Source organism: Antechinus flavipes, chromosome 4, assembly GCF_016432865.1.
Source record: "Antechinus flavipes isolate AdamAnt ecotype Samford, QLD, Australia chromosome 4, AdamAnt_v2, whole genome shotgun sequence".
NCBI lineage: Eukaryota > Metazoa > Chordata > Mammalia > Dasyuromorphia > Dasyuridae > Antechinus > Antechinus flavipes.
This window is the reverse complement of record NC_067401.1, coordinates 26,664,339-26,689,117: the sequence shown is the minus strand read 5'-3', so window position 1 is coordinate 26,689,117 and position 24,779 is coordinate 26,664,339. Positions and strand designations below refer to the sequence as shown.

At 52.6% G+C, this 24,779-nt stretch overlaps 1 protein-coding gene across 2 annotated transcripts; it reads right to left on the bottom strand.

Moving 5' to 3' along the window:
* Positions 1 to 1,930: 1,930 nt before the first annotated feature.
* On the bottom strand, positions 1,931 to 24,767 carry SMYD4 (SET and MYND domain containing 4). Of its 2 annotated transcripts, none has more exons than XM_051992170.1 (11): positions 24,632 to 24,767; positions 20,031 to 20,173; positions 19,703 to 19,847; positions 17,834 to 17,923; positions 14,222 to 15,386; positions 7,201 to 7,383; positions 6,717 to 6,883; positions 4,830 to 4,962; positions 4,210 to 4,326; positions 3,898 to 4,021; positions 1,931 to 2,685 (listed from the first exon to the last, which is right to left on the bottom strand). In XM_051992170.1, exons 2-11 carry the CDS (start codon positions 20,159 to 20,161, stop codon positions 2,532 to 2,534), a joined length of 2,409 nt encoding a protein of 802 aa, XP_051848130.1. In that variant the 5' UTR covers positions 20,162 to 20,173; positions 24,632 to 24,767; the 3' UTR covers positions 1,931 to 2,531. The 2 variants fall into 2 exon arrangements, with proteins under 2 accessions (XP_051848130.1, XP_051848129.1); XM_051992169.1 differs by lacking the exon at positions 1,931 to 2,685 and adding an exon at positions 2,692 to 3,756 and having other exon boundaries at positions 24,632 to 24,716.
* Between the last annotated feature and the right edge of the window lie 12 nt (positions 24,768 to 24,779).

Sequence of the window (24,779 nt, the reverse complement as noted above, 5' to 3'; positions counted from 1 at the left end):
AAGTTACAAGGAGGAAAGTTAAGCTTGATGATGGCACTGGGGGCGCCCTAAGAATGAGCCGCCTTGAAAGCCGGTGGGTTCCCGGATCCAATGACTCCAACAAGCGGTTATTAAGCGCCTACATGCACAAGGCACTAAATTAGGCGTTAGAGACAGAAAGGGAAAGCGAGAGGCCGCCCCCTCCCCCCTCACTTCCCCACCTTCAGCCAGAGGCCGAGAGATCCCTGAGGACACGGGAGTGACCAAGGGGGCGGGGGTGGGGGGTGGGGGAGAGAACTAGTTTCAGGCTCCAAGGCTGAGGCGCTGCAGGCCCTCGGGCATTTTCTCCTTTAGAAGGACAAAGCTCCAGGGGAGGGTGCCCCAGGCCCAGCCCGACGGCGACCTCTGCTCTTTCCCCTAACTCTGTGGGGTGGGGGAGATGGGGGAGCGCCCCCATCCCCATCTGACAGACGGCCAAGGGACCGGGACCCTGCCCCTGGCACAGCCGATGCTTCAGAACGTTGAGTCGTGTCTGACTGACTCCATTCGGGGCTTTCCTGGCAGAGGCGACGGCCTGGTTTGCGTTTCCTTCTCCGGCTCATTTCACAAACGAGAAGCTGAGGCAGAGGGGCTGGGGGGGCTCGGCCAGGGCTGCAAAGTGAGTGAGCGAGCTCCAGGCCTTCCTGGGGCCGGGCTGATGCACCGTGCACTACGGCGCCACCTCCTGGCCCGCTTACGGGGCCCCTTCCCTCACTGGGACTCCAGCTAGCCTGAGGCGGGGTCCCTTTTTACAGATGGGGCAACTGAGGCTTGGAGAGGTGATCCGCCCAGGAGTACAGGCAGAATACGAATCCAGTACTTTCTGCAAACTCCTGCCACTTCCGGGGCCCTGGGGCTCACGGACCCCGTGGCAGGACACCTACAAGATCCCTTCTCAGAATGTAGGCTGCCTCCAAGTTCCCAGAGTTCCCTGAAATCTAAGCTCAGACCCCGGGGCTCTGCGGGCTCCAAGGTCAAGGACCCCTGGCCCCGAGGGTGCTCTAATCCTGACAAGGGACCCCAGTCATCACCCAGGTCCATGGGGACAGGGCTGAGCTGGCCTTGCCTGCCGGGCTCCAGCCCACCTGAAGCTTCCCGGGGGCTCTGTCCTGGGACCACCCTTGGGGGCTGGCTAGCTTTCTGGGTGGGCTGGGGTCTAAGGCAGCCAGTCATCATCCTCAGCCTGATTATTGCGGGTCTGAAGCCACAAGCGACCCTTGTAATTATTCCTCCCCGCGGATGCTCCCTCGGTGGCTCTGGCCTTGGGGTGGTCTGCCCTTCTAGGAGTGACGGAGGGGCCCATTCAATGTCCCTTCCAAGTTGGGAAGTCACAGAAGGGGCCCGAGCACCGTGAGTTCCGACAGCGGGCACTCATTAGTCTCAGGAGGCAGAGCGAGGGAACAGGCTGGCGCTAGGCAGAAAGGACCAGGAAAATGGCTTAAGCAAACCTGACGCTGTCCAGTCACCATCCCACAAACAACCCGTGAAAGGAGACCCGGCGGGTGAAACCCCAGGGGCCTGTTACAGGGAGGGAACCTCACCAACTCCACGGGTTCCTAGAACACTCTTTCTGTGCTTGATGACGCCATCGCCATCAGTGAGATCCCCACCGGGGCACCGTGACCCCTGGAAACCCCAGGGGATTCCACTGAAGCCAAATGGAGAACTGAGAGGCCGGCCCATGGTCGTGAGTCCAGGACTCAGCCCGGTTCTGGGGAACGTCCAGCTCCCTTTGAAGGGGCCTGAAGTCTCCAGACCCGTCTGCAGTCCGTGGAGTGGGATGTTCTCTCACTGCAGAACAGCACTCACAACAATGGCAGGGTCCGGAAGCCCACCTCTCACCAGAGTCATTATGGAGTGACCACTCCCCGGTCCCACATCTCAGAACAGGCACAGGACCCCCCCAAAGCCGTTACTTTTTAAAAGATATTAAATATTTATTTTAAAAAATTCTAGTCATTTCCCAATATTGGACTTACACCAAAGTACAACGAAGTTAACAAGCTGACGCATCAGCCTCCTCTAACAATGTGTGCCCTGTTCTGCACCCGTGGCCCCCCACACCTCTGCCAAATGGGGAAGTCCTGCGTGCCACAGGGAGCTGTCCCTGGCCCTGATGCTCTTCAGAGGTTTTCTTTTACATCGCGATGCTCCGCCAGGAAACTTTCCCCGGGTTTGCTCACTTCCCTCTGATTGCTCCACAGAAGCCTCCCCAGGGGCCCAGGATTTCCCCCTGGCTGTCCCTTCTCACAGTACACGTCCCATACACACTCAGGCCGCCATCGTCTAGCTGACCACCAAAAACACCTGTTGCCGGAAAGCTTCCTGAGCCTCTCTGGACCGACGCCAGCAGTGGGGCTGCCAGGTCGGAGGGGACCCGCTGTTTCACAGCAGCAGCCAGGGCGCTCTGCCGCACGCTGGTCTGCGTTTCCTGGAGGCGTGAAGGTGCCCAGGGACCTCTTGTAGGAGCCCGTGTGACTATGTCAGCCCCAAGCAGAAGCTGAGGGCCCGGCCTAGGCTGTGGGCCCCCCAGGGCGGCTGGGTAACTCCCGTAAGCAGGCTTTCATCTGCTGCAGCTCCTGCACCTGCTCGTTCTCAGGGCCATAGTGTAAGGACAGGACCTTCTCCGCCTTCTCTATCACACTCACTGCTTCAGTGACTGCAAACCTGAACCACAAGAGACAAGCAGAGGTCAGCCCTCCATCCAGTGACGGTGCCAGGGGTTCTGGGGAGAGGAGCGGGGCCCCAGCTACATGCAGCTCGGGGCAGCAGCCGACAGACATGGCGGGATACCAGGGACCAGAAAACACACGTAGCCTGTGGCAGTTTCTAATGCAGCAATCCCTCTGAGAATGGACAAGTCTGCCCAACATCTCATCCCCCGGCTTGCACAATGTTGGTTGAGCATGTATGTCACCTGCTTCCTCCATTAGGCTGTGAGTTCCCTGAAGGTGGCAACAATTTCTGCCCTTATTTTGGACTCTCAATGCTTAATGGGGTGCCTGACATAAAGCAGGAGCTTAATAAATGCTGCTGACTGACTAGCTGTAGGTCATTTCACCATTGTTCTCTCACTTGGGCACAAGATGAACTCTCCCTGGTGCCTCTACACCCATTGAGAAGCTGAGGCCCTGTGACTCCCCTGGTGTATGAACCTGTGCCCCCCAAGTAGACTGAAACCTAATTTTAATGAGACCCCCAACACCTGGGGAGTTCAGAGGCTGCCCCAGGCTCCACAACTCGCTGGTGTCTGAGGAAGGATTTGAACCCAGACCTTCCTGAATCAGTCCGGCACTTTGCCTTTCCAAAGCAACTTGGGAGCCTTCTTTAGCCTGACGCATTCAGTGGTTGCTACGCTAACAGTTTCGGGGTGGGGGGGTGCTCAGAAATGCTGAAATCAGAGTTTCCAAAAGAAGGCAGAGACAATAGGATCAGAAGGTATGACTAACACCCATTAAAGGGGGGGGGGGAGGAGACACAGAAGACAGCCGAGTCCTGGCTGGCGAGAAATGGAGGGAAGGGACGGCCCGCTTCCCCTTCTGCTGCCTGGCACAGAGTAGGCACTTTAGTGAGAGCCCACAAGGCTGGACTGGGGACACTGACCAGGGAGGATCGGCAGCGGGTGGGAATGACGCATTCCCCTTGGGGAGCCTATTTTGGATCTGAATGCACGGTCATCTCTCAGCATGGTGCACAAATGTTCTCATTATGTCAGAAAGAGAGACCTTCAATTTTCCCCTGAAGAGGAAATAAGAAAGCTACTCAGAATTTCAAAATACCCTAAGGAACTTAATGAAGCTTCCAGGATGGGGACAAGGAACAAAATGTGCCTGGCTGAGGGCGGGCCAGGTGTGTGCCGGTGGAGGGAGGGAGCCTTACCCGTTGAAAAGGACCTGGGCCAACTTGAAAAGCTCATGGCCCATCTCCACACTGGCTGGTCCGTGCTGGGCCTCCACCACCTGAAGACTGTTTCGCAAATGGGCTGCAGATTTGGGCCAGTCCCCTGTCAGGAAACACAGCCTGATTCCAGGAAGAGAACCTCCCCCCACTCTATTACAGCCAAGGGGAGGGTGGGAGGGGGAACTAAAGGGAGAGAGGGTCTGAGTTTGGGGGACACTGACTGAGGCTGTTAGAGCAGTTACGCCAAGACTAAACTAGGTGATCCTCCCTCCTCTTTGGGCAAATGCCTACCGAGGCTGGCGTACGCCTGGGCCAGGCGGTCCTCGATCTCTCCCATCAACACGTGCTCAGAGGTCAAGAAGTCCTCAGCCTCCCGCCGGCACGCCAACAAAAGCTGGACGGCTCGAGCTTCCAAGGCAAGCAAAAGCGGCGGCGGCAGTTTAGGAGCCGGGGTCTCGGCAGCTGGCAAGGAGCCTCCCTCCTTTTCCCTGCTTGTGACCCATCAGCTGCAGGCGGGGAGCACAGACCCCACACTGCTCTGGGGTTTCACTCCCCACCCCTCCTCTGTAAAGCGTGCCCCCTGGCCCTCTGGAAGCACCCAGCCCCTTCTGGGACACAACCACACTTCTGGGAAGTTGAGTCAGTGAAGCCTTGGGATCCCAACCAAGGGGAATGACGCAGGGGCCCACACATGTCAGAGACAACGCTTTCGTCATGGGAGGTTTGCCAGCCTGGCTGCAGGAGCCACGCTGTCCAGCCTCTCCAAGTCCTTCCAACTGATAAAGCGGGTTCTGGTCTCTGTGGATGACACAGCCACCTTGTGGCTGACAAGGGGATAACCCCGTTTCACTTAATGAGCATTTACTGAACCTGAGGGAGAACAGCAGAGATGGTGGAGAGGAGGGACTCACCTGTCCGGTCTCCCCTGAGCAGCTCCCCGGCCGTCTCCACCCGCTGCTGAAGGTCTCCTAACTGGCCCAGCAGGTGAGTCCTGCTCACCTGGGCCCGGCAGGATCCGTTGCTGCAGCCCAGAGGGTCCAGTCCCTGGGGGAGGCAGCTTTACTTACCCTTCTTTCTGGGCTGGGGCAACAGCCAAATGATGAGGGGAGGGTTGCTGCCAATTTTACTCAATTCAATCAGCATTAAGGTACTGGGCTGGGAGGAAGGGACACAGCTACAGAAGGGAGCTCTCTGCTCTCCAGGGGTGTACACTCTTATGGGCCACCAGTGGCTTTTTGCATCAGAGGATGCCTTTGGGTTCTTGGCCCCGAAGAGGAGAGGGAACAGCATGTCTTCACATCATGGCCAAAACCTGGCTGAATTTGCTAAGAGTGCTGCTCCAGAGTGAAACAGGCTGTCTTGGAAGGTTTTTTCCTATGATTTGTTCTATGATCCTTAGGATTAAATTAATTTCCAATGATTTTTAGGCTATGCTTTCACAACCTCTTATTGAATATAATTGTTATTGCATTATAGTCCAAAAAGGATACATTTAATCTTTCTAATTTTCTACATGTTTGTGAGGTTTTTTGATGCCTTAACATATGATCAAATTTTATGAATGTGCCTTGTACAGCTGAGAAAAAGGCATACTCCTTTCTATCCCCATTCAATTTACTCACATCTGACTTTCTCATCTTCAAATTTCTTTTTAGCTCCTTAACAGGCTGTGTAGGAAGGGAATGACTTACTCTTTGAAGGAAGTATTCACACTGACTCGAGGTTTAGAGGCAAGGATATTGGATTCAGAGTCAGAGAGCCTACATTTGGAAGGCGGTTTAACCACCTACAGCCAATGTCACTGTGGACAGCTTTCTTGAGATTCTGTCAGGCTTCCTCATCTGTAAAATGAGAGACTACATGTCTCTCCAATTCCTTCTCAATATAAAGCTCTGATTCACAAAGGATGCTGAGGCTCCGAGGTTCATCTGCACTGTTCCTCTAAGCAGAGTATGACATGGAGACCCCTTGGAGATGGAGGCTTTTCAACCAGATTACCGCAGCCCGGACCAGCTACTCCTTGCAGTTGCCACAAGCCATTTTCTTCTCAGTTCCTAAACTTTGCCTGAGTTTTTTGTTTTTCAAAATGGGCAGGTGCCAGCTTGAATGTCACTAAAAAGCGATGGCGCTTGAAGTGGGCTGAATGTGGGTGGGGTGGGCTCCTGTCATTTTCTAATATTCCATAAGATGACAGGCTTAGAGATGGAAGAGGTTTTAGAGGCCATCTAGTCTAATCCTCTGATGGGTTGGGGGATAAAGCAGCAGTAAGTAATAAAGCCAGGATTAGAACCCAGGGCCTTTGACTACCTTTCTCATTATACTTCATCAATCAGTGCCTTGCTACACTAAGGTATTTTCCAACATGCCTGAAGAATCAGAGAGGAAAACCTTCATCTGCTGTGTGCTTGGCTAGTACTGGGAGGTGAAGGTTAGATCTGGAGGCAGGAGAGCCAAGGACCTGTCCCACCTCTGACACCCAGGAGCTGGGGGATCAAGGACGAACCTCTCTCTGAGCTTCCCTCTGCTCCAGTGTAAAACCGAAGCCAGGATTGTACCCAAGGGAGAGCCTCTCATAGTTTGCTGTGAGGATCAATGAGAATGCAGGTGAAGGACTTTATAACCTCAATGCTCTAGGTGTCAGCCATTTGTTGTTATTACTGGTGGGAGAATCTGGGTGGTGGTGGGGTATGGAGAGTCACCCCCAAAGCCAGGGAACACTTCTCTCCCAAGAATTTCAACCCATGGGCCGGAGAGGAGAGCAGTACGGAAGGCAGAGACCCAGGGTGGAGGAGGGGTACCTGCAGAGCTGCCCTGCAGGTAGGGCAACGGAACCCGCCTTGCTTCGGTGTCACGCCGGCCCCGTGCGCCGCCTCCTCCTGACAAGCCTGGCAGCGGCAGTCAAAGAAGTACTGAGATCTCAGCTTCTGCTGCCTCGTGGCAACGTCCATGCGGCCCTCGTGAGGTCCTGCCACGAGACACAATGGAGATAGCGTGGAAAAGGGGAAAGGCCCAGCAGGGGATCCATGACAACCCTCTCCCTTTGTGACCCCTCAGGCAAACACAGGGAGTAGATACAGGCTCCACGGTCCCTAGGGCAGGAGACACGGGGGCATTGGCCAGACCACTTTCAGAAAAGAAGGCATCTGGAAAGGCCGATGCAGGGACGCGTGCAGCTGCGTGACAAGGGGGTCGGTGCAAGAGCCCTCTCTATTAGAACTCAGACCCTTCTTCCTGGGAGTGATGACCCTAGGGGGTCCTCCTCCTCAGGGGCGGGGGGCTCACCGTAACAATGAAGTATCTCTTGCCCTCGTGCAATGAGCCGTGACGCGTGGACGGAGCCCACTGAGCCCCGGAAGGACAGGCTGGTGTTGGGGCGACATGAGTGGTTCATCAGGCTGATGGAAGGAAAGAGACCCGTGGCGAGGCGGACCTGCCGGCGCTCTGTAACAAGGTCCCCTTCCGATCCTGAAAGGGCCCGAGGACAGCCACATCAGGACAGCGCTTCTAGCCCAGCTACCCATTTCTCAGAAGGCAGAGATAGGAAACTGGGCCTTGAGCCTGTCTGACTCATGTCTTCAGAAGCGGATCCAGTATAAATAGGAAGGAACATGACTCACAGCATTCTCTTGTCCCCGGGAGGCAAAGGGAATGAACACATTTAAAGCAAAAGTCCCTCGGAATCTTGGAGCCTAATCATTCTTCCTCATTACCATCAAGAGGAACCCAAAGATTAAAATATCTTAAATAATAATCAAAAAGGAATTATCGGCAGGGAAGCTTCCTGCCTGGTGGTACGAGAATGTTCGCGAGGGTACAGAGACCAGAGCAACTGGCAGGATTATTTCCCAGAGACGTTCCCAATCACTGTAAAGCAAATGCTTTGATTTATCAGACACTGGGTTGGTTAATTTAACAAGTGTCCTAGCCGCTGCCCAACTACATTTTTCACACATTTGCGTTAAATTTATGAAAGAATCTTTAGCAGAAGCAGAGATAAGGGACCTTACGAAGGAGACTCTCTAGTCCAAGCCCCTGTCCCAGCCCCAAATCCCCTCTAGACCATCACTGACATGGACATCTGGCCTCCCGAAACCAAGGGAGTCCACCATCTTCCAAAGGGATGTCTTCCCCTCTCAGACAGTGCTCACAGGAACACTTTCCTCCCCAGGTCCGACTCTGCTCTCTCTAACCTCCGCCCACTGCTCCAAGTCCTGGCCCACTTGAGCCAAAGAGAGCAAGGCTAGTTCTCATTTCAAATGCTGAGCCCTACGGGCTCAATGCCTGCTCTTGTTAGGTCCTTGTACAGCACGGTTGAGCTCCCACAGCCTCCTAACCTTTCCTGGGCTCACTCCAGCTTAGTGAGAACAAAACCCAACCACCAGAGGGGGTTGGCCCCGGGCAGAGCACAGCCACATATGCCCCTTTTTTCCTGGATGCTGCTCTCTCCACATCACACTGTTGGCTCAGCTCGTGCTGATGGTCACTTAAGACCCCGAGATCATCTTCACACAAACACTTGTCTGTCTCTGCCTTCCCATCTAGCCATCTTGTCCCTGGGAAATGGGGTCTTTGAAACCAAGTGGAGGGCTTGACGCTGACTCCTAGACATGTCACCTAATTAGCTCTGCCTTATCGTTCTGGTCCATCACATCTGTTGGGATCCTGATTCTGTCATTCAACATGTCTGATCGCCTCTCCCACTTTCTGCAGTCTCCAGTTTTGACAAGCGTGCTCGCCATACCTTCATCAGTGATAAAAATGTTGAACAGTGGAGGGCTAAGTATAGATGCACACAGCACATCCTTGAGACATCTCGCTCTAAGTGAGCAGCAAGGAGACTGGTTTTGCTCATTCAATCCATTTCAAAAGCTACCAGGTTCCATGTGTCTGCCCAACATCTTCCCGGGAAACCGCTCCAGCATCAGATCCCCCTGACAGAAATCTGAGCCCCCATACCGGCTGAGGCACTTTGATGGTTAAGCCGTGTCTTTCCTTATCTGAAGGTCCTTTCTCTTGCAAAATGACTTTCCAGAAAAACACAGCCAATGACAAGGCCAGAGGCCCACAAGTAGCCACAACAGATGGTGCAAAATGCTGACGAGGAAGCTCCCGTTCTTTCCTCACAGGACGGCCCTTCCCACAGAGCTGGGACAAATGACTTGGATGCCGTGTCCCTTGTGCTGTGTCTCACTATCTCAGAGAAGTCTTTAGTTTCTGCTGAGACCTGGGCTAATTGCCATCACAAAATAAATGCTGTCAATAAATGCCACAAAGGATAGAATTTGCTGGCATTAAAAACATGTTTATTCACAAAAAAGCAATAGGCAACACTGTCCCTCGCTGAGTGCATTCTGGGGGACATCACTTTGCTTATCCCTACTCCTGGATCTGTCTTCAGGCCATCATTCCAAAACTGTTTACTCTTATTTTAGATGCAATTCTAACAAGTTTGTTTAAACTGTTTTCCCAGGTCAGTGCACATAAAAGCGGCAAATTAGTGGAAAGGGAACAGTCGCTTACGGCAGGCAGTGCTGGAACAGCAAGACATGTCAGCTAACCGACAAAGAGAGGAAAGAAAAACGCTAATCGAGACAAGAACTTTAAAGGTCAGAGGCAATGTGGGGTCAGAGGGAGCAGGAATCCTACTTAAGACAGGCCAATATTTTCAGCAGTTACTCCACAGTAACGTCTCACTTATCAGAGGTCAGCTATCGAGTAACCTCAATTATCCGAAGCCAGCTGAGGGCCAGGATGGTGGGAAGGCAAACAGCCCCAGAGGGCACTGCTCTATTACCTGACAGTCCATTAAGGGATGTGCAGAACACTGACCCTAAGGCATCAAGAAAAGGTTATGGCTTGTTCGCTTTCCTCTGCTTAAACAGCCAGAGAGAAGGCGGATTTTTCTTCCCAGCGGTCGGTTCCCTTGTCATTCTTGGATTATCCAAAGTCAACGAGGCCTTTCTCACCCACGCCAGGGCGAGGGCAGGACCCACGGTTTCCCTTTCTGGCCCATCCCTCTAGTCGGATCACAGGGAAGGCTTGGATGAGTAAAATTTCCAGACCTCCAAATAATGTTTTTTTTTTTTTTTTTTTTTTTTGAAAATGGCCCGCGAATTTTGTCCCCTAAGGTATCGAATAAGCATCAGCTTGACTGATGGGACTTTTGATTCTTTCCTCTTTCCTGGAGGTGCTAATGAGCTAAGAAAATGCTCCACGACAGGCAGGGCCAGTGCCCTGTATGGAGGAGCAGCCTCTGAATAATTCCGAGTGGACTAGCCCACTTCTCGGCTAGTGATAGCTGACAATCGACAGGAAAAGAGTTGCTAAAATTTTCCCTAAAAACATCACACTCCAGTCAGAGATATCAGCTTTGCAAATTATTTATGGATTCTCCCCAACAGGAGTGGGCTTGAGAACAGAAATGAGTGTTAGTTGGGTGTGTCTCTGATTGGGTTCCAAAAAACGTGATTTAGAAATGATCCATCATCCTTCTTTTGGCTGAGTCACTCCACTTTCATCTGAGCGACAAGGGGCAAGACATGGCAGGCTGGCAGTCAGGGCCACTTCTTTCTGAGCCTAAGCTTCCTTCTCTGTAAAATGGGCCCAAGGAGGCTGACTCCATCTACCTGACTGCGAGGGAAGCATATTGTAAACTATAAAGGGCTGCATCAAATGGGACTGTTGTATATAGATGGGAGACAGGAAAAGTGCTTGTGGAAAGCTGATGGGGGAGACAGAGAGAGAGAGAGAGAGAGAGAGAGAGAGAGAGAGAGAGAGAGAGAGAGAGATGAATTCAGACACAGTCAGAAAGGCAGAGAGAGACAGGGAGAGAGAGACAACAGACACACAGAGAGAGACAAGAGAGACACAGAATCAGAGAGAGGTGAAGAGAGGAAGAGAGAGAAAGAACAGAGAGGAGAAAGAGAATCAGAGAGAGAGAGAGGAGAGAGAGAGAGAGAAGAGACAGAGACAGACAGAGAGAGAGAGAGAGAGAAGAGAGAGAGAGAGAAGAGAGACAGAGAGAGAGAGAGACAGAGACAGAGAGGAGAGAGAGACAGAGAGAAAGAGATAGAGAGACAGAGACAGAGAGAGACAGAGAGAGACAGAGACAGAGAGAGAGAGAGACAGAGAGAGAGAGACAGAGAAAGAGAGAGAGAGAGAGAGAGAGAGAGAAGAGAGAGAGAGAGAGAGAGAGAGAGAGATGAATTCAGAAAGGCAGACAGAGATAGGGAGAGAGACAAGAAAGACACAGTCAGAGAGAGGTGAAGAGAGAAGAAGAGACAGAGAAAGAACAGAGAGGAGAGACACACACACACACACACACACACACACACACACACACACACACACACACACAGAAAGAGAAACAGAGAAAGTACAGAGAGACAGAGTGAGAGACAGAGACAGAGAGAGAGATAGAGAGCGCCGCACAGACCCTGCTCTCCAAGAGGCCCACTGGCTGGTCATGGCAAGGGGAGTGTGAGGGGAAGGAAGGAGGTGGGCAGAGCTGCCATGTGTTCGCAGAGCTCTGATGAAGAAAGGGCCACCCAAGAATTTAAGAGAAGGAAAAGCAGGTAGGAGAGGTGATTCTCCTCTGAGGGAGCAGGAAAGCCTTGAGAAGAGGACAGGGAGCAGAAGTGGGAGGGAGAGGATCTATCAAGCAAGATAATGTAAAATAAAAAGACGAGTCCCAAGCTGGGAAGGTGGGCCCGGGGCAGACATGTGGCAGGGGGCTAGGGCTGGACAAGAACAGGGGAAGTTCCGTCCTGGGCTTCGACCAGAGAGAAGCACTCAAGGCAGGCAAGGCTTGAAATGGCAGCATCAGGAATTTACTTTTCCCAACAATGGCAAGTCACTGAAAGTTGATAAAGAGAATATATTATCAGAGAATATATTCAAATGTCTAATTCTATTCTGCAATTATCAGAATCAGGACTGAGTGTAGCCCAATTACTTTTCCAAGAGGGTGCAAGGTGGTACCTTGGAGGGTGCGGGGTAGGAGGCAGATGGAGCGTCCACACCCGCTGAGAACATCTGGCTGTAGGAGGTGAGGGAAGGAGGAGTGGGAGGTTTCCCTGGTGCTGTGGGATGAATGCTGGCTTTGGAATTGGAGGCCCCTCTCCTGTTACCTGCCACTCTCCCCTTTGGGACTCGGTTTGCTCATCTGCCAGATGAGCGGGCAGGCCCAACTGGCCTCTGGGATCCCCTCAGGCCCCAAATCTCACAATTCAGAGAGGCAACTTGAGGGCCCATCTTGGAAAGACGAACACGTGAGGTCCCATCCTGCCAAGGGCATTGAGACTCAGCCTGCCTCAGGTCTGCCATCTGTAAAATGGGGTTAGTACCACTGGTTATCTCTGTCTCACAGGGATATGGGAAAACTGGCTGAGCTAATATTGGCTGTGGAAAGGCTCCAACAGACTGTAAAGTGATACATCAGGGGGCTAAACGGTCCAGCGGATAGAACGCTGGCCCTGGAGTTCAGAGGACCAGACACTTAATACTTCCTAGTTGTGTGACGCGGGCAAATCACTTAACCCCAATTGCCTTGGCAAAAAAAAAAAAAATTAAAAAGTTAAAGCAATACATCCAGTGCTGGTTGTCATCCCTCTCAACAAGTGGGCCTACTGTCCTGAAGAAAAGACTCGGCTGGTGGAGACAGTGGTACAAGCCTTCTGCAGCAGGCATCTCCTACAAACACAGGCCGAGGCACGGCCCCAAAGGGAGAATTCAAGCTCATGATTGCTCCCTTGGGAGTCGTTGGGAAAATCCCGCCCACTGCGCCGAGCACTCCTGGAGCCGTGCAAGGGGCCTTCGAGGCAGCCGCCTATTCTGCGCGGTCCGAGCCTGCCGGCCTTCCAACGCTCGACTGGAGACGCCCGCTTCACCCCAAGCTCTCTCCCCTGAGCGTTAGAGAGAGGTTTCTTCAAAAATTTCAGGAACAGGACTTCGGCAAATAGCACAACAAATGCCTCCTAGGTTCTCTGTCAGTCTCTCTCTTATTTAACACTTTAATCCTCCTTCTGTGTTACTAATGACACAGCTGCTAATGAAATTCAATGAGAACACTAAATTGGGAGGTGTTGGAGCCCCAGTGAAATAATAAAAAGGGATAAAACCAAGATTAGAAATACGGACAGATTAAAACCAAATTAGATTTAATTAGAAAATGCAAGTGAATATACCCAAGGAAAAAAAAAGCAAGCTCTGAAAGTTACTCAGTGGCCTTTGCTTGGAAAACAGGGATGATGCAGGGAGGCAAGGGCCTGAGAACAGACCAAGGGGCAGTGCCAGTGGGCAGTATCAGCGGGCAGCCCCGCACGAAAAAGCCACGGTCACAGGAGGCTTCAATTCTGGTTGCTCTCCCACCGGGAGGGGAAGTGAGGCCTGTTGTGAGACACCTCCCACAGGTGCTACCAAAAGCCCGTTCTGCTGCATAAAGACCATTTTACAGATGAGGAAACTGAGACTGACAGAGGTGGGCCAGTAGGCTTAGGGTCACACACCTTGATAGCATTTCATCATAGACCTTCCTGAATCAGGTCCAGTGTCTACCTACTGAACCACACGGTCTCTACCTCAATTCCCCTGGACGTTTACTTTCTAAAGCGCTGCATTATTGCGTCATTTTTTGTAGATCCCCAGATCCCTTCAAAGGGTTTCTCCAAAGTCCCTAATTTCCTTTAAGACTCGGCCCCAGGGCCAGCTTGAAGCCCTTCTCCGCCCAAATCACTGGGCTGGCTACACTGGCACAGAGTGTGGAAGACGGGGCCATCTCACTTCTTTGGCATACAGTGGGTCCAGCACAGAGTAGGTGCTTAAGCAATTCTTGCTGACTGAGCTCTTTGGAGCTTCACAATAACTCTGTGAGGGAGGTGGGAAGGAAAGAAGTTCTCGCACTTTTATAGAAGGGAGAAAGGCACTGTGTTAAGGGCGCAGTCAGCAGAATGAAGAGGGTCTAGAACTGGGTCAGTATTTATTGAATGCTCCTCCACTCCTTTCCTCTTTCTTCCCTTCTTTCCACTCTCCTTTCTTCCTTCCTCTCCTCTCCTCCCATCCTCCTTTTCTTCTTCCCTCCCTCCCATTTCTCTTTTTTTCTCCTCTCCCTTTCTTCCACTTTCCTTTCTTTCCTCATTCTTTTCTTCCTTCCTCTCTTCCCTGTCCTGAACTCTTCCAGGATGCTTGGCTAACTCTCTTGGATGCTCCTTTAAGTTGACTTTCTTGTTAATCGCTCCATTATAAAGACTAAGATGGGACCCCCTGCCCCCCGGACCACCCCAACGGGACTGATGGGCACCCTTACCCGCCTCCTGGAGGGCAGTCACTCCCTGGGCATTGCAGTGCAGCTGTAACACGTGCCTCAGCATGGCCTCTGCCCAGACACTGGGCTCCGGGGTCCGCTCCGTGGTCAGGGCTGCCTCCTGCGCAGAGGGCCCCTGGGCCCGGGGAGGCCAGTCGGCTTCTTTCAGCTTCCTGCACAAGGCCACGATGCTGAGACCACACAGGAACTTGTGCTCCGGGCTGTGCTTCTCGGTGTGGGGCAAGAGGTGGAAGACAGCGTAGTAAGAGCTTTGGTAACTGCCATCCCTGTCGCACCCAGGGATTGGTGCCCCAGACGCCCCCCCACGTGGGCTGCTTTCCGCCGGGTCGGGCCGAGCGTTCAGCTTCTGCCCGGGAGGCTGGCCGTCAGGTACAGAAGCAGCTTCAGGACTTACTGTTCCCTGAACCGTCTTTACGAGGTTGCTGACAGCCTCGAATCCAGCCAGGAGGACCGTCCTCAGTGCCACGTGGCAGAAGACCCCTAAGGTGAGGAGTGTCCCCCCCAGGGGACACTCCGCCCAGTGATAGCGCTCCCAGGCCAGCTGCAGACACTGCTGGCTGCAGTACTTGGCGTAGCTGCAGCCCTGACAGGGCACCGTAGCCACAACGGGCTTCAAACACCGGTGACAATGGCAGTCTCCAGGGGTAGCTCGGCCGTCTCGCTGGGCTTCTGAGCCACGCCGTAGCCCCGCTGTCTCTCCAGGGTTGAGGACACTCACAAAAGCCTCCTCTTTCACTAGGAGTTCACCTGGAAGAATATCCTCGGTGACGATCAGATAGCGTCCTCTGGAAGGGTCACTGCGCAAGCTCACGGACAGCGATGCTCCGGGAATCCGTTCATTCTTGGCGCTCGGACCGACCTCCTCGGAGGCATGCGCTGCACCGAGGGGAGGAGCCTCCGCAGGGCCCGTGTCCTCCCGCACCCTTGCTTTCAGATGGCTGAGCCTCCTCTGCAGGGCCTGGAGATCAGGAGCACCGGTGCCGGCCTGCTGGGCTGCCCCACTCTGCTCCAGGTCTTGAACAGCCAGGGCCGCCTCCTGTCGCCTGCCCAGGGCCACGAGGCACTCCGCCTTGCGCAGCATCAACTTGGGTCGCAACCTTTCTGGGTACCCGTGCCTCTGCGCTCTCCCAATGTCCTCGAGACATGTCTAAAATTAGAGAGGAAACGGGCTATGACTTCCACTCTTCACAAATGCTTTACAAAGGAAACCTCTGGTTGTCCCCGAACTCGAGAACCTGCAAGAACATCACCATAGGACCTTTCTTTGGATAAACAGGTACCACATTAGATGCCTGCCTTACAACCAATAATTCTTGCAATGGGGGTGGGGAAGTTCACAAGGTGATTCCAACTGTGTCACTGCTCTGCTCAAGAAGCTGCAAAGGCTCCCCGGGGCCTTGAGAAGAAAAACCAAGCTGCTCTGCTGGGCATTTAAAACCCACAACAGTCTGGCTCCAATCAGAGAGAGACACCAGGATGATTTCTCAGGATTCCCCCTCAGGCACTGGATATCCTAGTCGGTACTGTCCCCTATACAGGGCCCTCCCAAATCTGGCTCCCTCCCAAGCCCTGAAAGCTCTGTCCCCGCCCCTGCCCAGAGGCCTTTCCTCTAACCCTGCACTGCCCTCCCCTCCTTCCCCCCGAGGGACATGACTTGTAGGATCCTTCCAGTAGAATGTAACCTTCCCGAGAGCAGGTACTACCTCACTTTTGTATTTGTAGCTCTCGTTTGGGATGTGTATGTTGGTGGGAGGGGGGGGGGGGGGGGGAGAACAGCAGGAGTTTAATAAATGATTGATTCTCTTAACCATGAGAGTTAATTTCTGTCCAAAGTAGATTTTTTGTAAAAAACTGCAATCCATTTGTGACGATCTTATAAGCTAATTTTTTATTTCTTAAAGCTGCTTGCTTCCTCTGTAAGCCTGGCCCTTTCCCCTCGGAACCCAAGTTCAAGCTAGTTCCAGTGAATGTGCAAAACCCATCATGTCACAAAGCAACTTCAGGTCATCTCCATTAGCCTGGATGATCCCCTATAATGAGTCCCCTAGGACTTGCCAATGGAAACCGCCCCCAGCCCAGCCGGGGACCCGCTTGCCTCACACCAGAACTCTATCCACGTGAGCAGATCTGCCGTGTGCCAGCCCAGCTGGATGCTGTACAGATGACCAGAGCCACAGCAAACACATGGGATTAGAGATGTAGAAGTGAAAGGACCCTGGTGGTCCCCCAAGGTCCTCCTCTTCCTCATTGTAAAGAGGAATCCACCTAGACCCGGAGAGGGGGGTTAGCCAGCTAGGGTCATAGTTCCTTCAATCCTGGGACACCGGCTCCTTGGCTGGAGACCCTCCATTCTGGGCCCAGGCACTGAGTGGCCTCCCCCATGCCTGGAAGGATCTCCCTCCACTCTTCCACCTACTGTCCTTCCTGGCTTCCTTTAAGTCCTGACTAAAATCCCACCTCCTCCGGGAAGCCCAGAGCTTGCTTTGCACAGATGTGTTTGCATGCTGCCTTCCCCATCAGAATGTGAGCGAGGGCAGCCACTGGATTTTGCCTTTTTGGACTCCCAGGGCTGAGCCCGGTGCCTGGCCCACGGCAGCTCTTAATAATTGTTTATCGACTGACTGAGTGACGGAAGTGTCCGAGGTGGCCCCGAGCCACTGTCTTCCTGACAAGTCCAACCCTGGGTCCCCTCCATGGCTCCGTAGGAGAGGCTTTAGAGAAGCTCAGGAGGCACCGGGGGCTTCTCGTTCCATAAGCTGGCCTGCGTACAGTGCTCTCCCCACAGAGATCCCAGCAGTGGGGCAGGGCCGGGTGTCAGCCCATTTACAAGGAGTAAGAGAGAAGCAAAGGGGCCTGACTTGGCCCGGGCCCAGCCCGGCTGCGGGCAGTCTCTGAGCCTCCCGGGTTCCCATGCAGCGGCCCCCTCCTCCCGGCCCCGACCACGCCGTGCCGCCACTCGGATGCCAGAAGCCATGTTTGATTTTGTCTAGGCCTGGTCCCACGGGGACCCAAGACTAAAAGAGAGCTGCTTCCCTTTGATGGGAAGTACTTGTTTGATGAAGGAATTGAGGAAATCTCAGACAAAGAAAGGCAGAGAGATCAGAGTCTCCGAAGCTACAACCAAACCTCAAGAGTCTCACAAAGGTTCAAGCCTCTTTTTTCTTTCCAGGCCAGGAAGAGGGGTGGGCAGAGCTGAGCTGGGGGCTTTGAAAGCAGAACTTCCAGTCCCCCCCTCTCACCCCCCTGCCAGGACCACCTACAAGGAAAGGTCAGAAGAACATCTTCTCCTCCTGGCTCCCGCCCAAGACGCCACTTACCCTCCCAGGGGAATCCTGCACCCCCTAAGTTTTCCTGCAGGCCCTGGGTTTCATACCAGCCCCTCTCCTCCCGCCCCATAAGACACATTACAGCTGCTTTCTTGCTGGAAACAGCAGGCCCCACTTGGAGAGACGTCTCTTCCCCCCATTCCATTCCTTTTTGACTTTCCTAGTACTCATGGGCTTTGGGGAAAGGGGCAGAATTTACAACATTGCTGTGACTCCTGGGTAATAAACGCCCTTCTCTGCCCATGACCCCGGGCATCCTGGTACTCACCTCATACTGAGCCAGATGGAAGAAGGCCGCAGAGCGATTGGCAAAACACAGCGCCATTTCCTGAGTGTTGGGTCTAGCATGGGATGCTCCCTGCAAGAGGGATAAGGAGAGGCCAGTGAATGGAAAGATTATCAGAGGACGAAGCCCCGCGTTCCACACCCACTCCTACTTGTCATGGCATCCACTTGGGCACAATCTTGGACCTTTCTGGGGTGAGCACAAGGAGAGTAGCCCCGCCTAGCTTCCAGGCCAGGCTGTGGGACTGAGGGAAGAGGTTAAAAGCACAAAACTCTCTGATCCATCAGTGTCTCTACTGGGCCTGTGTCCCAAAGAATCATAAAAACGGGAGCGGTCCCACATGTGCAGAAATGTTTGTGCCCTTTTTGTGGTGGTGAAAAACTGGAAACTGCCCGTCAGGTGGAGAATGGCTGAGTAAGTTATGGTCTATGAATGTTATGGAATATGATTGTTCTATAAGGCACGACCAGCAGGATGGTTTCTGAGAGGCCTGGAGAGACTGACAGGAACTGATCATCAGTCATCCTTCAGGACCCCCAGAGGAATCTGGTCCATTCCAATTCTTGGTCATGTCCCCACATACAAGCCCTGTGATTGGCCGGGAGGCGGCAGACAATCAGCAGGAGAGACTGCACCACTGAGTAACATGTTCATTTCTGGGTCTTTCTACTCCCGTACCAAAACAGACAAGAGGACTCCCAAGGTAAGTCCAGCTTCCCACAAAAACTGGGGCTCAAACTGTGAGGCTGGTGGGATTCCATGGTGGGCCTGTCCTGAAAATAATATTCTGAGCAAACAGGAAACTAGGGAGATCTGTCAGCACAAATACCCACCAAGAATTCCTCAGCTCTCAGAGGGGCCAGGTGAAGTGCCTGGCAAAGCGGAGCCGAAGGCACCATTGCCACAAGCTGCTGTCCTTGGGGCACGTTTTCCATGTTCAGTATCCTGGTCCAAATCAGGCCTGAACTCAGCCCAAACATTCCGAAGCCAGAAGACCCTCCCCACACTCTCTGATCCCCTGGACCTTATGAGGAGGCGCGGTGGCCTGGCAGGGTACACAGGTATCCCAGAGGCAAGAGGCATGGAAAGTGAAGTAAGTTTTTCAGGTCTATGAGAGGGCCGGGATGTCTGTGGGCGGATCTGATCGCTCACCATTCAGGAAATGTCCCCGAGGGTCTTGAGCACCGCACAGCCATGGCTGTCTATGACCTATTTGTTCTGCAGTTAAAGGTCCCACACAGGCCCAGCAAAGCACAGTTCTCGCCAGCTCATCCTCTTACATGTTCCACGGGCATCCTGCAATGCCTCGCTGAGCCACAAAGGTGACCCCGGGATCTCAAGGCTTTGCCAGTGGAGGGCGAGCTCTGGCAGTCTCCGAGGAAGGTCCGGGGACATCTGTCCTTGGGGTCAGCCTAGTTAATGAGCTCAGAGTCCTTGCCAGGTGGGCCACAGGGTGAGAAGGTTTCCTGCCCCAGCCACTCCCAAAGGCCATGGGCCGAGTCACCCCGGGCTCCATGTGTGCTCCCACCCCCAGGGCTCAGAGATCACTGAAGGGCTTCACCCACACCCGCTGGGGCTGACAGACACGGCCTGGGACCACACACTGGCGCTAGGAACCCGGGGCTTTCTTAGGGAATGCAGGCCCCCCGGCACAAGGCTCCCTTTGTTCCCTAAGCCCAGCCCAGGAGGCTCTGCCAGGCGTCCTCCTTTCTGCCCGAACCTCTAATTACAGACCGAGTCTGAGGGCAGTGACAACAGTGCCTGGGGCAGCCCAGGGCCCCAGAAGGCAGCGCCATCGCCCCTCTCCCGTGTGGCTGGGGTGCCTCCTGCTGGGCTGGCCCTGCCCCTCACCTTGGAGTAGAGCCCGGCGGCGGCCCGGTAGGCCTTCCTCAGGAACGCCTTGTTCCCTTCTTCCTTATACAGGAGGCAGGCGTCGGGATCCTTCTCCACCGAGAAACCGTCAGCGAGCCTCTGCAAGAACGCCTCGTCTTCAAGCCTGCAGAGAGGAGACAAGGCTCAGCCAGCGTGCTCGTTTCCTGCCCCTGGGACCAGGGTCGAGTCCCCCACCCCAGCTCTCAGAAGGGCCGGGAGCACAAGGGAGGCGTGCCAAGCAGAGGCTGGGGGAGGCCGAGGGAGGTCGGGGGCCGCCCCCTCTCCTCCGGGGCCGCCGGTGACTTACTGGAGCAGGGAGGAGCAGTGCCGAAGGACCTCTCGCAGGGCACTGGTGCGGAGCGCCGCCTGGGCAGACGGGGGGAGCTGCCGCCACCGCCGGTGCACGTGGGCCCGCCACTCCTCCACGGGCAGGTCCATGCTGCCGCAGACCTGCAAAGTCGGGGGAAGAGCCACGTCAGGCTTTGTGGTTCGGGCGCGCCTGCCTCCTCGCGCTGCTCGGGCCCTCCCGACTCCAGGCCCACCGCTCCCACCCTGAGCCACGTAGCTCATCGCTGCCCTTTTCCAACGCTCCCCAGACAGGGGACTTGGGCATGTGGCCTCCCTCCCCGCTCCAGCTGTGAGGCAGCCTGGCACAAGGGAAAGCGGCTGAACCAAGGGTCAGGAAGGTCCTGCCTCTGCGACTAAGTATGTGGCCAAGGACAAGCCACCCCCTGGCCTGGAGCCTCCGTTTCCTTGCTGGGAGATGTACACGGTCCCCCCTGGAGGAGCTGCCTTCATTGGGCTGTTGTTGGTCATTGCCACGACCGTCCCCCCGAGCTGCTGTGGCTGGAGCACCTCCCTCGGTTCGAGGCTGAGCACCCCGCGCTGCGGCCACACTGGGCCAGGACACCGGCCTGGGAGCCTCGGGCCAGGCTTCCTGCCCAGGGCACACAGAAGGGTCGTTAACCCAGGGAACACCCGCCGAGCCTCCAAGGGCTCCTGGCCAGGTCTGAACTGCGGTGCTAAGAAAAGCCGGCAGCTCCTCATTCATTCAGCAAGCACCTACTGGGTGCCTTCCCCTTGGCCCAGCTCTCACCATCATGGGGCTTTTCCTTTTGTTGTTACTGCGGCCAGCCCCATTTAGGGTTTTCATGGCAAAGACACTGGAGCGGTTTGCCATTCCCTTCTCCAGACCATCTGACATGTGAGGAAACTGAGGCACACAGGGTGATGTGACCTGCCCAGGGTCACGCAGCCAGGAGAGTCAGAGGCTGGGTTTGAGCTTAGTTTTCGGGCCCCACGCCCTATCCACTGTGCCAATCTGGTTATTTTTCCTTTTATCACATCACAACCCTGCAACTCATAGTTCTGTTTCCTGTATGGCCTCGTCTCCAGGGAAACTGTTAATGGACGGGGAAGCTCCAGGGGAAGTCACCTAAGCCTGCATGCTCCCTCGTGTCTGCCTCCTTAAAGATATAGCTCAGGGACTACTTCCTACTCGGGAGCATTTTCTGATTGAGACGTGGCTATCGCCCTGTCTCCTAAATGACTTTGTATTTAATTTTTATGCACATGTATTCATTAATATATGTTATGCTATGTATCTATTTAGGTGTTACTTGTCTCCCATTGTAAGGTCATTGTGAGAAGGGATTATTTTATTTAGCCAATCAACTAACATACTTAGATTAGTCTGATTAGTTTGAAGAAGGAACCCTGTGAAGTGATCCCGTTATTTAAACCTATATTGCATAGTTCTACTGTGTTGGAACCAGTGACCATATTTAACACAATTATAACCCCAAATAGACCATCTGGAATATAAGTGACTATTTCACAGGTTCATTATTCACATAAATCAGGACCTGGCTCTATTCAGTGCCTACTATGTGCCAGGTACTATGCTAAGTGTTGGGGATATAAAGAAAGGCAAAAAAAGTTAGTTCCTGCCCTGTAGGAGCTCCCAATCTAACAAAAAAAAAAAACAAAAACAAAAAAAAAACTGAACAAACAAGATATCAACAGGATAAATCAGAGACTATTGAAGAGAGGGCAAATACCTAGCACTAAGGAGTGTGTGTACGGGAAAGCTTCTTGCAGGTGAGTCATTAGGGGTACCAGGTGCAAGGGTGGATGTCAGAAAAGGCCAACTTGGGCTTGGGGAAAGGAAAATTTTCCCAACAGTCAGAGTTATAAAAGTGGACTGGGCTGCCTTCAGGAATACAAGGTTCTCTTGATGGATGGTTTCAGTCAAAGGCTGTATTACTGCCCATCAGGTTTGCTGTCGAGCAGGTTCTTGACTCAGGCTCTGTGAATATTTTTAAAAATATTTGGATAGCTGCACTGCAGTACAACTGATTTCCTTCACAATCCCATTGCTTTATTTATAGAAAGTAAAGTCCTCTGGCTAAAATGGGGAGTCCTTTTCAAGTGTAGGATGTACTAGGTGTTGACTGGGGTCTTTTTCAGTTCCAAAATTGAGGCTGATTGAGTTATGTTTGGGAATGTTCCTCATCAGGATGGCAAAAGCAAGATGAATATTTCAGATGTAACAATTTTCACAGATTATCTACTAAGTCACTAAGGAGTTCAATTTCCATAAGTGGAGAATAACCACATCAATGAAGTCATACTCCGTGAACAACTAAAGTATTCTAGTGTAGAACTTTGCTTTTTTCCAGTTGCGTGGTTCTAACATTACCTGTTCTACTAAGCAGCTAAGTGAGTAAATCAGTGATCCTGGGCCCATGGATTCTTGAAATCCCTAAGTCCACAATCAGTCCACCCTCAAAGGAGGTGGCTCTGGCCTCCTTTCCCAGGAGAGCACCCCTCCCTCATTCTATCCCCTTTCATAGCTGCCCTGACGCGGCAATGCATTCCCTTATCTCCGCCTCTTAAAATCTCTCGGTTCCCTCAAGATTCAGCCAAAGGGCCTCCATCTCGATGACATCTCTCCCCCAAATATCTTGCATTTTCTTTGCATGTACAAAATCCCTAATTACTTACTGCATAGAATGTGAGCTCATGATGACATTTCTCCCCCAAAATACTTAGATAAGTAATAATTGCTTATTCCATAGAACATAAGCTCATGAGGCCAGGGATGTTCTTTCTGCAACTGGGTCTGCCTGCCCCTTACTCCAATGAATGTGAGCTCATGATGACATCTCTCAAAATAGCCCGCATTTATTTCTCATGTATTTAGATAAGCAATAATTGCTTACTCCATAGAATATAAGCTCATGATGACATTTCTCCCCAATTATCTTGCATTTACTTCACACGTTCTTAGATAATAATTGCTTACTCCAGAGAATGTAAGCTCAGGAGAGGGGGATTTCCTCCTGTTATCATGCTTGTGGATTTTCGTGCCCCAAGCCTCTCCCCATTTCAATCCTCCAATGAGACACTAAAGGGATCTTGTGAAAACACTAATCTGACCATATCACCCCTTACCCAGTAAATTCTATGAGCTTCCTATTACCCCCAGGCACAAATACAAAATGCTGGCATTCAAAATCCTTCATAACCAGATGCCTCCTACCTCCCTGTTGTTCCCTAACAGGCTCTTTGATGCAGTGACTCCAGCTGTTCCACAAACAAGATCCTCCACCTCCTGCTTTGCCTTGGGCACTCCCTCTTCTGCTCCGATTCTTGACCTACCTGCCTTCCTTTATTTTTTATTTATTTTTTACTATTTCCCTTTTTATTAATTTGTTTAGTTTTACCAATTATTTTCTCCTTAACTTTAGTCTTCTATTTATATTCTTTTTTTGTAGTAGATTTCTTTATTTTTAATACACATTACTTTAGGAATCATGTGACAAAAATCAGAGCAAAAGGGAAAAACCATAGGAGAGATAAAACAAAACAAAAAGAAGTGAACCTAGCATGTGTTGATTTATGCTGTCTCCTTAGTTCTTTTTCTGGATGCAGATGACATTTTCTGTCCAAAATCTATTGGGGTTGCTTTGGATCACCCCGGCTCCCTTTTAAGTCAGAACTAAAAGCCTTCCCAAGGTTGTTTAGGTTATTTCCTATTTATCTCATAGCTTGTTTGTACAATTGTTGGTTTGCCGTCTCTCCTATTAGATTGTAAGCTCCTCGAGGGCGGGAATTTCTCTTTGGCCTTTTTTTTGTACCTCAGGCACTTAGCATAGTGCCTAGGAAACAGTAGGGGTTTAATAAATGTTTTTTCCTAATTTATTTATTGTTTACTTTTTCAGTCTTTTTTTTAAATTCTGAGTTCCAGATTCTCTCCCTCCTTTCCTCCTCCATCTCCCCCACTCAACGAGAAGGCAAACAGCAGATCATCAATCATGCACGTTAAATCATGAGAAACACATTTCCCTATCAACCATATCACAAAATAAAGATAAAAAGTAAGGACATGATTGAAAAAACGTTGGTTAATTATTTCCGGCACCTCGAAGTCTGTCTGGTTCCTAATTTAGCAGATGCTTGTGGAACGACTGCCCTAGTGAGCACAAGGCTGCCCCTGAAATTTAGGTTAATTTCTCAGGATGTTAGTACCGTTATATCGTTATTATGGACCTTTAAGGTCAGCATCACACCCACGGGCTCACTGGATTCTCCCCCCAAACATTAGAGAGTATGACAGGGGAAGTTCCTGCCCACTGCACCTAGAAGCCGGAAGGGGGCAGAGCTCTGGGGCTGGAGTCGGGAAGCCGGCGCCTGCCTCAGTTTCCCCATCTGTAAAACGGGGCTCAAACTGCACCTGCTTCCCAGAGTTGTGAGAATCCAAGAGACCGTGACTGTAACGCGCGTATAGTAGGTGCTCAATAAATGCTCGCTCCCGTTTTATAGCCAGGGAAAGAGAAACTCGAGAACAGGACGCCCCGGCCGGCCCCAGCAGCGACGTGCGGGTGTGCGCTGACCCGCTCTCACCTGGACAACGCGGCTTGAGGGGCGCGGAGGCCTTGGCACACTTCCGGGCCGGCCTCCCAGTCGCGCGTGGCTCCTCCTCCGCGTGGGCCAGGTTCCGCCGGGTAGAGCCCCGCGTCGGCCCGCGCCGGCCCGCGCTCCCGCCCCCGAA

Coding starts and splice junctions, on each gene's coding strand:
- SMYD4 (XM_051992170.1), bottom strand. CDS start 20,161: ATGGACCTGCCCGTGGAGGAGTGGCGGGCCCACGTGCACCGGCGGTGG. Junction 4,963..6,716: donor CCTGCAGGGCAGCTCTGCAG/GTACCCCTCCTC, acceptor TGCCTCCCCCAG/GGACTGGACCCTCTGGGCTG. Junction 4,327..4,829: donor GCTCAGGGGAGACCGGACAG/GTGAGTCCCTCC, acceptor TTGCCTTGGAAG/CTCGAGCCGTCCAGCTTTTG.